Source organism: Dipodomys merriami, unplaced genomic scaffold (genome assembly GCF_024711535.1).
Source record: "Dipodomys merriami isolate MVZ:Mamm:240054 unplaced genomic scaffold, mDipMer1.0.p SCAF_1, whole genome shotgun sequence".
Classification (NCBI taxonomy): Eukaryota; Metazoa; Chordata; class Mammalia; order Rodentia; family Heteromyidae; genus Dipodomys; species Dipodomys merriami.
In genome coordinates, this window is record NW_027202270.1 from 38692178 (window position 1) to 38705573 (window position 13396).

Genomic DNA, 13396 nt, shown 5'->3' on the forward strand with positions numbered 1-13396 from the left:
CCCGCCGCCTGGTGGCTGCCCGGGTCCGCCCGAGCCTCCGGCTTCGCGCCGCTCCCGCCCGGCCCCCGGCTCAGACCCGGCGGTGACCCGGCCAGTGCCGTGGGCAGTGCCTTAGGCCTCGGGCCCTTCAACCATTAAGCCTTGGGTCCTTTCGTTGATTCGATTTTTGGTTTAAGGAAAATAAAGGCTTCTTATTTCTGTGTGCTGCCCGTCCTCACACTCCATGCGTGCGAGGAATTTTCTGCCACGAAGGCGATGTGTAGTTGATGGGGTCCCCCCGCACCGGGAATTGTCTCCATGCCAATAAATCACCGTGGAGACCCACCATTTCATTGTGTCATTTACGATAATGTGTGGAACTCAAATTTGGGGCCTTTATTCCAAAAGAAATAACTGTTATGATATTTCTTTTGGGGGAGAATCCTTGGACGTGTTAGTTACCTAACAGAATTAATTTCAAATTTGTGGACTTTTACAAACAATCTCAGAGAACTGTCTTGGGGTTGAGATTTAGCAATCGTTGCGGTGTTAAAAACACCTCTCTCAGAACCCAATCCTGGCCATTCAAGAAGCTTCTGGCTCAAGAAGTCTGGGTATTCAGTTAGAAATGAACTGATGTGTAGACATGTAATTCTGTAATTCGAATGAAATTCTATTTTACTGAATGAAAATAACTGACCGGTATAGTGTTCACAGTAGGCTATGTTTGAAGGGTATGCATCCTAAAATAGGAGGGGGGTTGAACCAACTGCCCAATACACAAATTTCCTTTTGCCCGTGGACAAATTCGGATTTCAAGTCCAAGATCAGAAAAGCAAGGTCGCTTTCCTACACTGCTGCAGGGCCCCGAGGCAAGGGCGGCCCCAAGAGGAGGGGGACAGAAACACGAGGCAAGGGCGGCCCCAAGAGGAGGGGGACAGAAACGCGAGCCCGCAGCAGGTCTGGAATCCCGCTTTTACCAGGCAGGACGGAACAGCTAGCTAGCTGCCTGGCCCTTTTAAAGTCCTAGAAGCCATCAGGTTGCACGCGTGTGAGCGACGCAGTCTGGAGCCCCGTAATGCATGAGACGCTGTTCCTGAGAAAGGGCTTCACGGACACCGCAGAAATACCCAGAGAAACATCCGCCAACCACCACAGCAACACACCCAAGAGTACAAGCGGGCAGAAAAGCCTCCCGGAGTCCTAGAGGCGGGGCCCGAGTGGCCACGCCCCTGAAGCCACGCCCCTTTCCTTTATGACGTAGAAGAATTCCTGCCACGCGTCGGAATTCAGCCCCGGGGAAAGCTAACCCGCCTTACAGACGCATTTGGGAGCGGAGTCGGCGGTGCCTGCTCCCAGGGACCATGCATTTCTTATCCACATTAGCCTTTTTCTTTTACCTGTGGGGACTTTGTACTGCTCAGGGACAGAAGAAAGAGGAGAGTACAGAAGAAGTGAAAATAGAAGTTTTGCATCGTCCAGAAAACTGCTCTAAGACAAGCAAGAAGGGAGACCTGCTAAATGCTCATTACGATGGTTACTTGGCTAAAGATGGCTCGAAATTTTACTGCAGGTAAGAGATGCTGCAAACTGCCTCCCCACCCCCACCTTTGTCCAGTTGATGTGCTTCAGACCTTGCCTTTAAAATGACTAGAAGTCTAATCATTTTGTCATTTGAAAACATTAGCTCAATAAATGGCCTCCCCCAAAACACTACCTCCTCCTCCACCTTTAACCCTTAGAATCCCTAACTAATTTAAGGGACTGCCTGTAAGGATATGGACACTTTCCCTTTGCCCAGAGTTGGCATCCCTTTCCAGAGAATTTACACAGGATAGCTGAAGCAATTTATGCTAGCCTTCATGCTGGGTGGGGCCACAGTCTCTCTACATTCAGTGTAACTGTGCCTTCCCTAGTAATTTCCTTTGAGCCCTGTCCTCTTGCCTGACCTCAAGTCACTGGCTGCCTACTCTGATATGATGGTCTATTACTCTCAGCACAATGTCTTTATCTATGCCATTACCCGGAAAAATAGGACTGGGGAAGGTAAGTTATTCCACTTTAGAAGAAAATAGATTTAATAAGAAGAGATACTGTTTTAAATTGCTATTAAGTTGAAATTTAAGGCTAATCTTACCCTTCATGCCTAACAACAAACTCAGAGAAGTGAAATGAATTGCTAGCAATGAATCTAGTTAAAGGCAGGAGAACCACTGAAAAGTACTGAATCGTTTTCATAATGATGAACATAAAGAAGAAAATGAGATGATTCCCAATATGTAACTTTGTGATACTTCTTTCTGCCATTTATAGGGAAATTTGAGCAAACATTTAATAAGGGGATTCAGAAATAATGTGATTATGAGAAAAGAGGTTCCCATGTAAAATCACAAGTACTCAGTTGTTTTTGAAGTTTTGTTTCTTAAGATCAGCTTACGTTAGTATTGTTTTCTATTATAGCCGGACGCAAAATGAAGGGCACCCTAAATGGTTTGTTCTTGGTGTTGGACAAGTTATAAAAGGCCTAGATATCGCTATGATGGATATGTGCCCTGGAGAGAAGCGAAAAGTGATTATCCCTCCTTCATTTGCATATGGAAAGGAAGGCTATGGTAATATGTTTAATATTTATTTCTCTTTTTAGTTCTTTTTAAAAATAAATTATAATGTTCTGTATATGTATCAAAAAACATGAAAGCAAGTCTCAAAGAGATATTGTACATCATGTTCACAGCAGCTTTATTCATAGGAGCCAAAGGGGAGCCAAGTATCTAGGGACAAAAGGTAGAAAAGCAAAATGTGGTATTGTATGTACAATAGACTATTACTCACTGAGTAGACACTACTCACTAGTCACAAAGCCGTTGCATTATAAAGGCAGAATTTCACATATGTGTGTATCTACTTGCATTATATTTAAAAAACTGTTTGAGAAGAAGCCTAAGGATCAAATGTAACATGATTTCCTGTCACTGAAAAAGAAATTTTATCATGTACCTATATTAATTTTTCTAAAATTTAATGTTGCAGAAAAAAGGGAAAGTTTTTTTTTATTTTTACTATCTTTAGTTGTACAAAAGGGTCTCAGATCAACATGACAGCTTGTGAGTACAATGCATATTGATCAATGTCACCAAGAAAGAAAATTTAATGGAGGGATAAGCAGCCGACAGAAAAGTTCCTCCTTGTGTCAGTGAGGCCCTTGTTTCCTATTGCTGTGTGAAGGCTACACAGAAAGAACCTTTGCTTCCTGCTAACTTCACCTACTAGAAATATTTAGCAGATAATCAATGATTAGCTTTCTATGATAAGATATTGACATTACTACTCTATTCCCAAATATTTTGTGGAGATGGCATTACTTCATTGAGGCTATTAGTTGTAGGGTGTGGCTCAGAGGAGACCACTTGGATAAAGCCCTGGATCGGACTCCAGCGCCACCTGCATACATACAAAGCTCCCATGGGGTCATAACTTTATTTGTAAAGGAACCTGGGAAAGAAGTAAAACTGAAGATAGCTAAATACCATCTTTGAAATAATCTCTTCCAGTCACTTATATTTTTGTTTCAGTTTCCTTTCTTTCATGTCATTTATCAGGGGCCTCCACATTATACCTACCACTTAGAACACCCAGTCTTCTATTTGCCAGTACACTCACATTCTTCCAGTAGGTGCCCATCATAGGTCCATTACCCTAAAGGAAATGACGTCTTTATCCTTTTCATAAACTAATTTATACTTACATAAGAATGACTACCCCAGCTGCCTAAGCTATTAATAAACCAGACCTACTGCAGAATTATAGAAGTTTGATTTAAGGAAATTAGTTCATGTTCAGTTTGGAGTGTCCTCAATTCATGTACATCAGTCAGAACACACCAGCACCTTCATTTTACTCAGGGGACCTGAGGCTCAAAAAAGTGTGTACATTGAAACATTGTGGTTAACTATTAGTCTACCCACATTACAATATCTCTTGGATAAGATTAAAACGTATAGGGGCTCAGTGGTAGAGCGCTTGCCTTGCATGCCTGTGGCCCTGGGTTTGATTCCTCGGCACCACATAAGCAAAAAGAAAAAAGCTAGAAGTGGCGCTGTGGCTTAAGTGGTAGAGCGCTAGCCTTGAGCTGAAGAGCTGAGGGACAGCACCCAGGCCCAGAGTTCAGGCCCCATGACCAGATCCCCCCCCCCCAAAAAAAGTATAATATAGATTGAAACCATTTAAACAAATAGCTTGTGGATTGCATAGCTTTTTAATAGTAAATTGTTTTCAAAACCTAACATTAGCTGTGACTTTATTTTAGGTAATACTTGAAGAACTCTTTCCTCTGCAAAATGTCCTTGCCTCGTGTTACTGACCACTCCTGCATGTCTTGAAATGCATGTGACTTTTTAGTGCTTTCACTAATGATATGTGGTATGTACAAATACCTTACATTAACATCTGTCTCTAAGTGATTCTATAATGAGTGCATATTTTTCTCTTTCATACTTTAATTTTTTGTAAGAAAAAGAGCTGAATAGAAATATTGTTTATATTTACAAAATAATAGTTCCGAAATTCCAAGAAATTTGAAGAAGGGGAAAGAGGGTTTGTATTTTCTATCCTAGGATAACTACACAGAATAGGAATGGGTTTTGTGAACAAATCACCCTTGAATCTATCTCTAACTCCTTTACTATTAAATCAGGTGACGCATAAGACGTTAGATTAAGGTGTGAGTCACAGAATGCATGTGTAAGGTGTTCTATGCCCTAGCTTTGGAAATTGCTGGTCCACTTCTCCTTTGGGCTGTCATTTGCATTGTTTTCTGTTTTAACTATAGAACTATTTAGCAAGAATTCCCTACTTTTTCAATAAGAAAAGAAATTGATGCTTTTTTCAAAGGACAAACTTGCTCACTTTCATTCATCCCTTCAGCAGGTATTTGAGTGCCTGTAATAGATCAGGTAACATGTAAGTCCCCAGGAATGCTTTGGAGACACAAGCTACCTGTTGGCTCTTAGCAGTTCATTTTTGCCGGTCTTTTTCATGAAATGCTTATCTGAAATAGCCCATAATTTACCAACATTATCTGCTGCATCAGCTCAGAGGCAGCCAGTGTTCAGGCCTATAATCCTGTCTACTCAGGAGGCTGAGATCTGATAATCACAGTTCAAAGTCAGCCTGGGCTTGAAAGCCCATGAGAATCTTATCTCCAACTAACTACCAAAAAGCCAGAAGTAGGGCTGGGAAGGTGGCTCAGTGGTAGAGTGCTTGCCTTGCATACATGAGACCCTGGGTTCAATTCTTCAGCACCACATAAACAGAAAAAGCCAGAAGTGGCGCTGTGGCTCAAGTGGTAGAGGGCTAACCTTGAGCTGAAGAGCTGAGGGACAGTGCCCAGGCCCAGAGTTCAGGCCCACAACCGACAAAAACAAAAACAAAAAACAAAAAGCCAGAAGTAGAGCTGTGGCTCAAGTGGTAGAGTATCAGGCTTGAGCAAAAAAGCTCATGGACAGTGCCCAGGCCTTGAGTTCAAGCCCTAGGCCTGACACCAAAAACAACAACAACTTAGTATCTAAAATATTTTTATTGTGATTATAAATATGTAAAATTGCTTCTGGATGTTTCTCATTGTACTTTGTAATATCCATAAATAATTTCATGCCATATTAATATTTATGTTTTATTTGTGCCTCTGAATAACTACAAAATAATTTTTCTAGCGGGGCACCAGTGGCTCATGTCTATAATTCTAGCTACTCAGGGGGCTGAGATCTGAGGATCACAATTCAAAGCCAGCCCAGTCAGGAAAAACTACGAGACTCTTATCTCCAATTAACTACCAGAAAACAGGAAATGGCACTGTGGCTCAAGTGATAGAGCACTCACCCTGAGCTGGAGAGTTCAGGGACAGCTCCTAAGCCCAGAGTTCAAGCCCCATGACAGACAAAAAAAAAAAAAAAATCTAAATAATTGCTTTTCTACACTTTGAAATTTTTCTCATAGACTTCCTCTCTGTGCCACCATTCTGCTCTATGATGATAGGGCTGTAGTACTGTAATAATAAGCATGTTATAATTTGTATCTATTTAAATTTAATTAGTAAATGTGTCAATGTAGGTTCTTTGAACTGACTTGGTTTAAAATATATATGGATGGCCAGGCTCTGGTGGCTCATGCTTGTGGTACTAGCTACTGAGGAGGTTGAGCTCTGAGGATCACAGTTCAATGAGAGCCTGAGCAGGAAAATCCATGAGACTCTTTTTGTTGTTGTTGTTGTTGTTGGTTGTGGGGCTTGAACTCTGGGCCTGGGCACTGTTCCTCAGTGCTTCAGCTTAAGGCTAGCACTCGACCACTTGAGCCACAGCGCCACTTTCTGTTTTCTGAGTTGCTTATTGGAGATAAGAGTGTCATAGGCTTTCCTGCCCTGGCTGGCTTTGAACCAAGATACTCAGATCTCAGCCTCCTGAATAGTTAGGATTACAGGCATGAGCCAACAATGCCCAGCACTTTTATATAATCCAAACTGATAAAAATGTATTCCAGGGACACAACTTGCTTTTGTTGTTGTTGTTTGTTTTTAATGTATCTAAAATGTACTATGTGATTTTTTTTCTCTTGTATGTTCTTCCCTCACAGTATAATCCCTGTTTTCACTGTATTTGATATCAATGCCCTACATCTTGTATATACATTTTTCTGACTTGAGGAGGGGAAGGGAAATAACAAAATGCTGAAACAAAGATTCAGGTTGACCCATTGTAACAATGAGATGTACAAGATACTATGTAGAAAACGAGCTTTACAAGTTAAGCTGGGAGGGAGTAGTTGGGGAGGTGGGGAGGAAAGGGATGGTAGGGGAAAAACAAAGGAGGAGGTAACAATACTGGATAGGAAATGTACTCATTACCTTACTCATGTAACTATAACCCCTCTGTACACTATTTTTACAATTAAAAAAAAACATAAAAGGGGCTGGGAAGGTGGCTCAGTGGTTGAGCGCTTGCCTTGCATGCATGAGGTCCTGGGTTCGATTCCTCAGCACCACATAAGCAAAAAAGAAAAAAAACAGAAGTGGTGCTGTGGCTCAAGTGGTAGAGCACTAGCCTTGAGCTGAAGAGCTGAGGGACAGTGCCCAGGCCCAGAGTTCAGGCCCCATAAAAAAAAAAAAATGTATTCCCTCAGCAGAAGGCAAGATTCCACCAGATGCAACATTGATATTTGAGATTGAACTCTATGCTGTAACCAAAGGACCACGGAGCATTGAAACATTTAAACAGATAGACACGGACAATGACAGGCAACTTTCTAAAACTGAGGTAATTCAAATTTCTTTTTTCCATTATAATATAAATACATACTTGTGTTGCAAACTGTATTTTTCAGTTCTATCTAGCAGGGAGTCTGATCACTGTAATAGAGCTGTTTACTTCAAAATCTAAACTCTGAGGAGAAAAACCTGCATTTCGAATGCAATGCTTGAGAATTACCCTTTTCAATTTTACCTTTGTCCTGATAAGAAGATTATTAAAATCTCAAACTATTTATCTGGACAGGGCTCTTCCAGTTTCTAAATGACAGGAGTACATATCTTTTTTCCAACAGCGTTGTAAGAATTTATAGTAAGGCAAATAATCCCAACGTTAGAGGATGGTTAGAATTGCACACAAAGAGCTAGCAAAAATGAGCTAGCAAAAGTTTGAGCTGGGTAGACCAGCAAGTTGGCAACTAGAGTGAAGAATTCAGATCCACCCATTATGATTTTAGGTACTCATTCAAACCTTATAAAAATAATAAAATATGCTGTCTTTTCTATTTTCTCAGAACAGATACTTTCATAAGACATAAGGATATGAACTAACTGCAAAAACTAACATAGCTGCAGGAGGCAAAATCAGGACTGTAACCTGCTCCTTACCCTTGAGTACTCCATGCTTCTATGTGAATGTTTCCAGGGTTAATGCTTGTTTTATTGGATCCTAGCACCTTACCTAATTCCATAAGTCTGCACTCTTGTTTGGAAGTAATTGAAAGTTCATACTCAGCCAGGTACCTGTGGCTCAGGCCTGTAATTCCAGCTACTCAAGAGGATGAAATCTGAGAATCATGGGGTCTGTAAGACTCTTTATCTCCAATTAACCACCAAAAATCTAGAAGCAGAGATGTGGCTCAAGTGGTAGAGTGCTAGCCTTGAGCGAAAAAGCTAAAGGCATCTAGACCCTGAGTTCAACTCCTATTACTAGCGCACGTGCGCACACACACACACACACACACACACACACACACACACACACACACACAGCCACATTTGAGACAGTTGATACATATTTTATTATAGTACATTAATTGTTTTAAGTCTATTCATGGTGTATTGAGTTTTGATATGTATCACTAAAAACTTTTTAGAAGACAATTCTAGCTTTCAGAGTTTTCTTGCCTCTAGAATGTCCTAGCCTTCCCAAACATTACCTTCAGACTATTATACATTGCTTTCCTCAGTTATTTTAGCACTTTCCAATGGAATTATAATTGAGCCACATGGTAATTTTGATTCTTTTTGTAATCACATTTCAAAATGTAAAAAGAAAGTTGGGCCCAATGGTATATACCAGTAGTCCCAGACACTCAGCTGAGTCAGAAGGATCCCTGGAACCCACAAATTCCAGAGCAACCTATGAAATATAACAAGATTCCTTGAAAAAAAAGAAGAAAAAAACAAAGAGATAATATGTAGGTGAAAAATCTGACAATTACTGTTAGATTGTAAAAGTTATGTAGACTTGGAGGAAAGCAATAGAAGCATAGAAAATTTTACTTCAGAGTCCATAGTTTGATTTTGTTGATTATACATATAAATTACTCATTTATCTTAGAGATTACAGAAATGCTAGCATGGATATTATTCATTAATGAAAGCTCTTAAGACTGACTTTTCCTTTGACAATGTGATCAGTATAGATTATTGGAAAGCATTTACTTTCAATAGAATGTAATATATCTACTATTAACCAGGATTAGCTCATTTGAGTACCTGTTTCTTTTCAAAAATTGCTTCAAAGGTTAAAAACAGTATTATTTAATGTAAAATGTCTTTGATATGAGCTTATTTATTCTAAATACCCCTCAAAGTTACTGGAAATTTCTAACACTGTTGTATTGAAGAAACGTTCTTTTGGCCTTCTAGATTGATCATTACTTGAAAAAGGAATTTGAGAAAGATGAGAAGCCACGTGACGAGACATATCAAAATGCAGTTTTAGAAGATATTTTTAAGAGGAATGACCATGACAAAGACGGCTTTATTTCTCCCAAGGAGTACAATGTATACCATCATGATGAGCTATAACATATTTTTACCCCTATATTTTTAAAGCAATTTATTGTACATAAAGTCACTTTTCTCTAAATTGTGTTTCTCTAACTTGTGTTATTTTTCTGTGATGGGAAGATAATTTTTTTCCCCTCAATGTACGTAATTTTGTTATGTAGTAAATGTGAGTCTGTTTAGCAGATTTAACTCTCAGGAAACATACAGCTGTGTTTCCTAATCCTTTAGTCGGTGAACACAAATTGCAGCACCATGAAATAGGCCAGTGTCCCAGTACATAATATCCCCCTTTCTGGGTATGGGAGAATATATATGTTTAAATCTGCAAGCTCAGCTGGGCACTGGTGGCTCACATTGTACTCCTAGCTACTGAGGAAGTTGAAACAGAACAGTGTTTCAAAGCCAACTCTGTCAGGAAAGCTCAGCTTGGTCCTGAAATTAACTACCAGAAAGCCAAAAGTGGAGGTATGGTTCAAGTAGTAGAGTGCCAGCCTTGAGCAAAACAGCTAAGGGATAGTGCGTAGGTCCTGAGTTCAAGCCCCAGTATAAGTACTACCAAAAAAAAAAATCAGCAAGCTCTTTTCAACTCTCACCTTAATGGCATAGCATGTAGAAATGTATTATTTAAAATGTTAAAATGTCTCATATTTTTTAAATACTTAGCTCAGGCTCAGAAACTAATGCTTACATGGTTATGCATTTCATAAAATTACTGAGGACAAAAATCAGAGTCTTCCTGGTATGCATGCAGGATGATGATTCTGAATCTCTGTCCCACATATAAAACCTCAACATGGTTTGTACTTTCTTTTGTACTTCTGGCCTTCCGTTTTTCTTCCAATCAGAAATGTTTCTATTTGACCAGACCATTTTCCCTTTATTAGCAGTCTTATAGTCTCTGCATTTCAGAAAGCATTCTAAAAATGTGACCCCTCTTCTCCTAGGTATATATAAATGTACAATCACAAACTTTTGCCCATAGTTGTAAATCAATGCCAGGGAATTCATTTCTAATTTTCTGTCTCTAGCTATTTCTTTCCTTGAGATTTTACAACATTCTTATCATTAATGGTGAGCTGTACAGTGTGGGATATTGTAAACATTTAAAAATGAGATTGCAGGAAGTGGCGCTGTGGCTCAAGTGGTAGAGCGCTTGCCTTGAGCTGAAAAGCTGAGGGACAGTGCACAAGCCCAGAGTTTAAGCCCCAAGACCGACCAAAAAAAAAAAAGTTAAATATGAGATTGCAGCCGGGTGAACACTGGTAGCTGGTAGCTCATGTCTGTAATCCTAGGTAGTCAGGAGGCTGAGATCTGAGGACTGCTTGGAAGCCAGGCCAGGCTGGAAAGTTCATGAGACTCTTATCTCCAATTAACCACCAGAAAACCAGAAGTGGCCTGTGATTCAAAGTGGTAGAACACTAGCCTTGAGCAATAAAAGCTCAGTGAGCCGGACACCGGTGGCTCACACCTGTAATCCTAGCTACTCAGGAGGCTGAGATCTGAGGATCATGGTTCAAAGCCAGCCCTGGCAGAAAAGTCCATGAGACTCTTATCTCCAATTATCCACCAGAAAACGGGAAGTGGTGCTGTGGCTCAAGTGGTAGAATGTTCCCCTTGAGCTGAAGAGCTCAGAGTTCAAGCCCTACAATAGACAAAAAGAAAGAAAAAGAAAAAAAAAGCTCAGGAACAGTGCCTAGGCCCTGAGTTCAAGGTCCATGACTGACAGAAAAAAAGAAAAGGAAAAAAAAAGAAAGATTGCTCATTGCTACAAATGAACAAGTACCAGATTGAGATGTGTCATGATCAAATTATCATGTGGTCCACCTTATTGAGAAAAGTATAGGGGATGGATGATGGAAAAGAGTTGTACCATATAAGATTCTGTATAGTATGTATGTGGGCATTGATGCAGCAATAAATGGCTCTGCTCAAGATACATGAATTCAAGGAAATGGTACTGTGGCTCAAGTAGTAAAACACCATGAGCAAAAGAAGCTCAGGAACAGTGCCCAGGCCCAGAGTTCAAGCCTCAGGACTGGGGCAAGATTGGGGAGTAGATAAATGGGTTCAATATAAACAAAGCTGTTTTCTGTTTTCTGAAACTTGGTCTTCCCAAACCATTACTCTTGTTTTAACCACTTTAAAGATACTGCTAGGAATTCAATTTAAAAGTATAGAACATAAATACTATATATGCTTACATAGAATTTAACATTTTATCATCTGTTCTTTCCTCCTAGTGTTTTTATTCCTATCTTTAATTTTCTAACTACTATTCACTTGCTCAATCATCAGCTCTTACCAGCTCTTTTCCTTCAGAAAACCATGTCTTATTGAAGTAAACTACATCTTCACCTGAATCTATAATCTGCCCTTTTTGATCCATTGTTTATCATTCAATGTACTGTTAAACTTACGTTTTTAAAAAAGCATAACAACCTGGCTGTGGTGATACTTATAATCCCTGCTCCAGGAATATTATTGTTTATGGCAAACTTACAAAAGAGAAGGGGAAGATACTATTTGGAAAACAAACTAAAAACAAAATATCTTGGGTCAAATGGTACTGTTCCAAATATATGTTATTAAATGAATAAAAGATAATACCCTAAAAGTTTTACCTTTAAATAATTTAAAAATAAACTCATTCTACATACATGTAATAATATACAGATATTTCGTTATCTATGTGATTTGTATGCATTTACCTGATTCAGTGCTGTGACTACATTTTCAGTGCTATGATTTTAACATTTTTGTAACTTTTTAAAATATAAAGGTGGCTAATTCAGGATGGATGTATAAAAAATTCAATTGTGTTACAGAATAGAATGGAAGGTAGCTGCTTAGGAGGCCAAGGCAAGAAGATAGCTTGAGGTTGGTAGTCTGAAAACAGACTGGGCAACATAGCAAGAGCCCATCTCAATGGAAAAAGATCTTTAAGAACTATGTAAAGATCTTTGAACTATGAAAAAGATCTTTCTTATTTTCTAAGAACAAATAGACTTGGTCTACCTTCCTTAAAACAAGTTTGAGATGTTAGATCTTCAAGAACTTTAAAATGACAGTAGTGAGTTTTATGAAGACAAAATTAGTGAGCATTTCTATTTTCTAAGAACAAATAGACTTGGCCTATCTTCCTTAAAACAAGTTTGAGATGTTAGATCTTCAAGAACTTTAAAATGACAGTAGTGAGTTTTGTGAAGACATTTCTTATTTTCTAAGAACTAATAGACTTGGTCTATCTTCCTTAAAACAAGTTTGAGATGTTAGATCTTCAAGGACTTTAAAATGACAGTAGTGAGTTTTATCAAGACAAAATTAGTGAGCATATGTATATCATCTCATACTCCTATCAGTCACACTATAAGCCATGTATGCAAAACCCCAGGCTGAGTTCAGTGTTTTCAATTTGATACTGCAATTAAACATTTAGGATTACATTAAATTATTAACACATTTTTCTCCTTTTACCAGATCCAGGGCAATAGTAAAGGGCCATGAAGTAGTCACTTGTATATTCTTGGCATCCTTGAATGTGAAATTAAAATATGATTAAAAATAAAATTGGGGCCTGGGAAGGTTGCTCAGTAGTGGAGCGCTTGCCTTGCATGCATGAGGCCCTGGGTTTGATTCCTCAGTACCACATAAGCAGAAAGAAAAAAGCCGGAAGTGGCGCTGTGACTCAAGTGGTAGAGCCCTAGCCTTGAGCTGAAGAGCTGAGGGACAGCGCCCAGGCCCAGAGTTCAAGCCCCACAACCAGACCCAAGAAAATAAATAAATAAAAATAAATAAAATAAAATTGGTATTTAGGAAAAAAACAATTATATAAAAAATTATCTATGGTGATAGAATAAATCCCTAAAATCCAAAATAACTGGCAAATTTTTCAAAGAGTGTCTCTTCTGAATTTTATACTCAAACTTTTTGCATACAAACAATGTTATTAATCATCATGATCTAAGAGGTTGTCAGTGTCATCATATATGCATGGCAGAATGACATTTACACAGATTTTGTGTTTTTTAGTTCACCACACCCTCCCTAAATTTAAAGAAGGCTTGTGGCAAAGTTTACTTAAAACACCAACAAAGTATTTCA

General features: G+C 39.1%; 1 protein-coding gene across 2 annotated transcripts; it reads left to right on the top strand.

The window, feature by feature from the left end:
* The first annotated feature begins 1266 nt into the window (after positions 1 to 1266).
* Fkbp7 (FKBP prolyl isomerase 7) lies at positions 1267 to 9374 on the top strand. 2 transcript variants are annotated; one of them, XM_070020086.1, is made up of 4 exons: positions 1267 to 1552; positions 2440 to 2591; positions 7153 to 7286; positions 9152 to 9374. In XM_070020086.1, exons 1-4 carry the CDS (start codon positions 1344 to 1346, stop codon positions 9311 to 9313), a joined length of 657 nt encoding a protein of 218 aa, XP_069876187.1. In that variant the 5' UTR covers positions 1267 to 1343; the 3' UTR covers positions 9314 to 9374. The 2 variants fall into 2 exon arrangements, with proteins under 2 accessions (XP_069876187.1, XP_069876195.1); XM_070020094.1 differs by having other exon boundaries at positions 7156 to 7286.
* Positions 9375 to 13396: the final 4022 nt, after the last annotated feature.

Bases quoted from the DNA above. Each gene is read 5' to 3' on its own strand.
- Fkbp7 (XM_070020086.1), top strand. From the start codon at position 1,344: ATGCATTTCTTATCCACATTAGCCTTTTTCTTTTACCTGTGGGGACTT. The intron at 1,553-2,439 runs GTAAGAGATGCT...TTTCTATTATAG, and splicing joins GGCTCGAAATTTTACTGCAG to CCGGACGCAAAATGAAGGGC. The intron at 7,287-9,151 runs GTAATTCAAATT...TTGGCCTTCTAG, and splicing joins GGCAACTTTCTAAAACTGAG to ATTGATCATTACTTGAAAAA.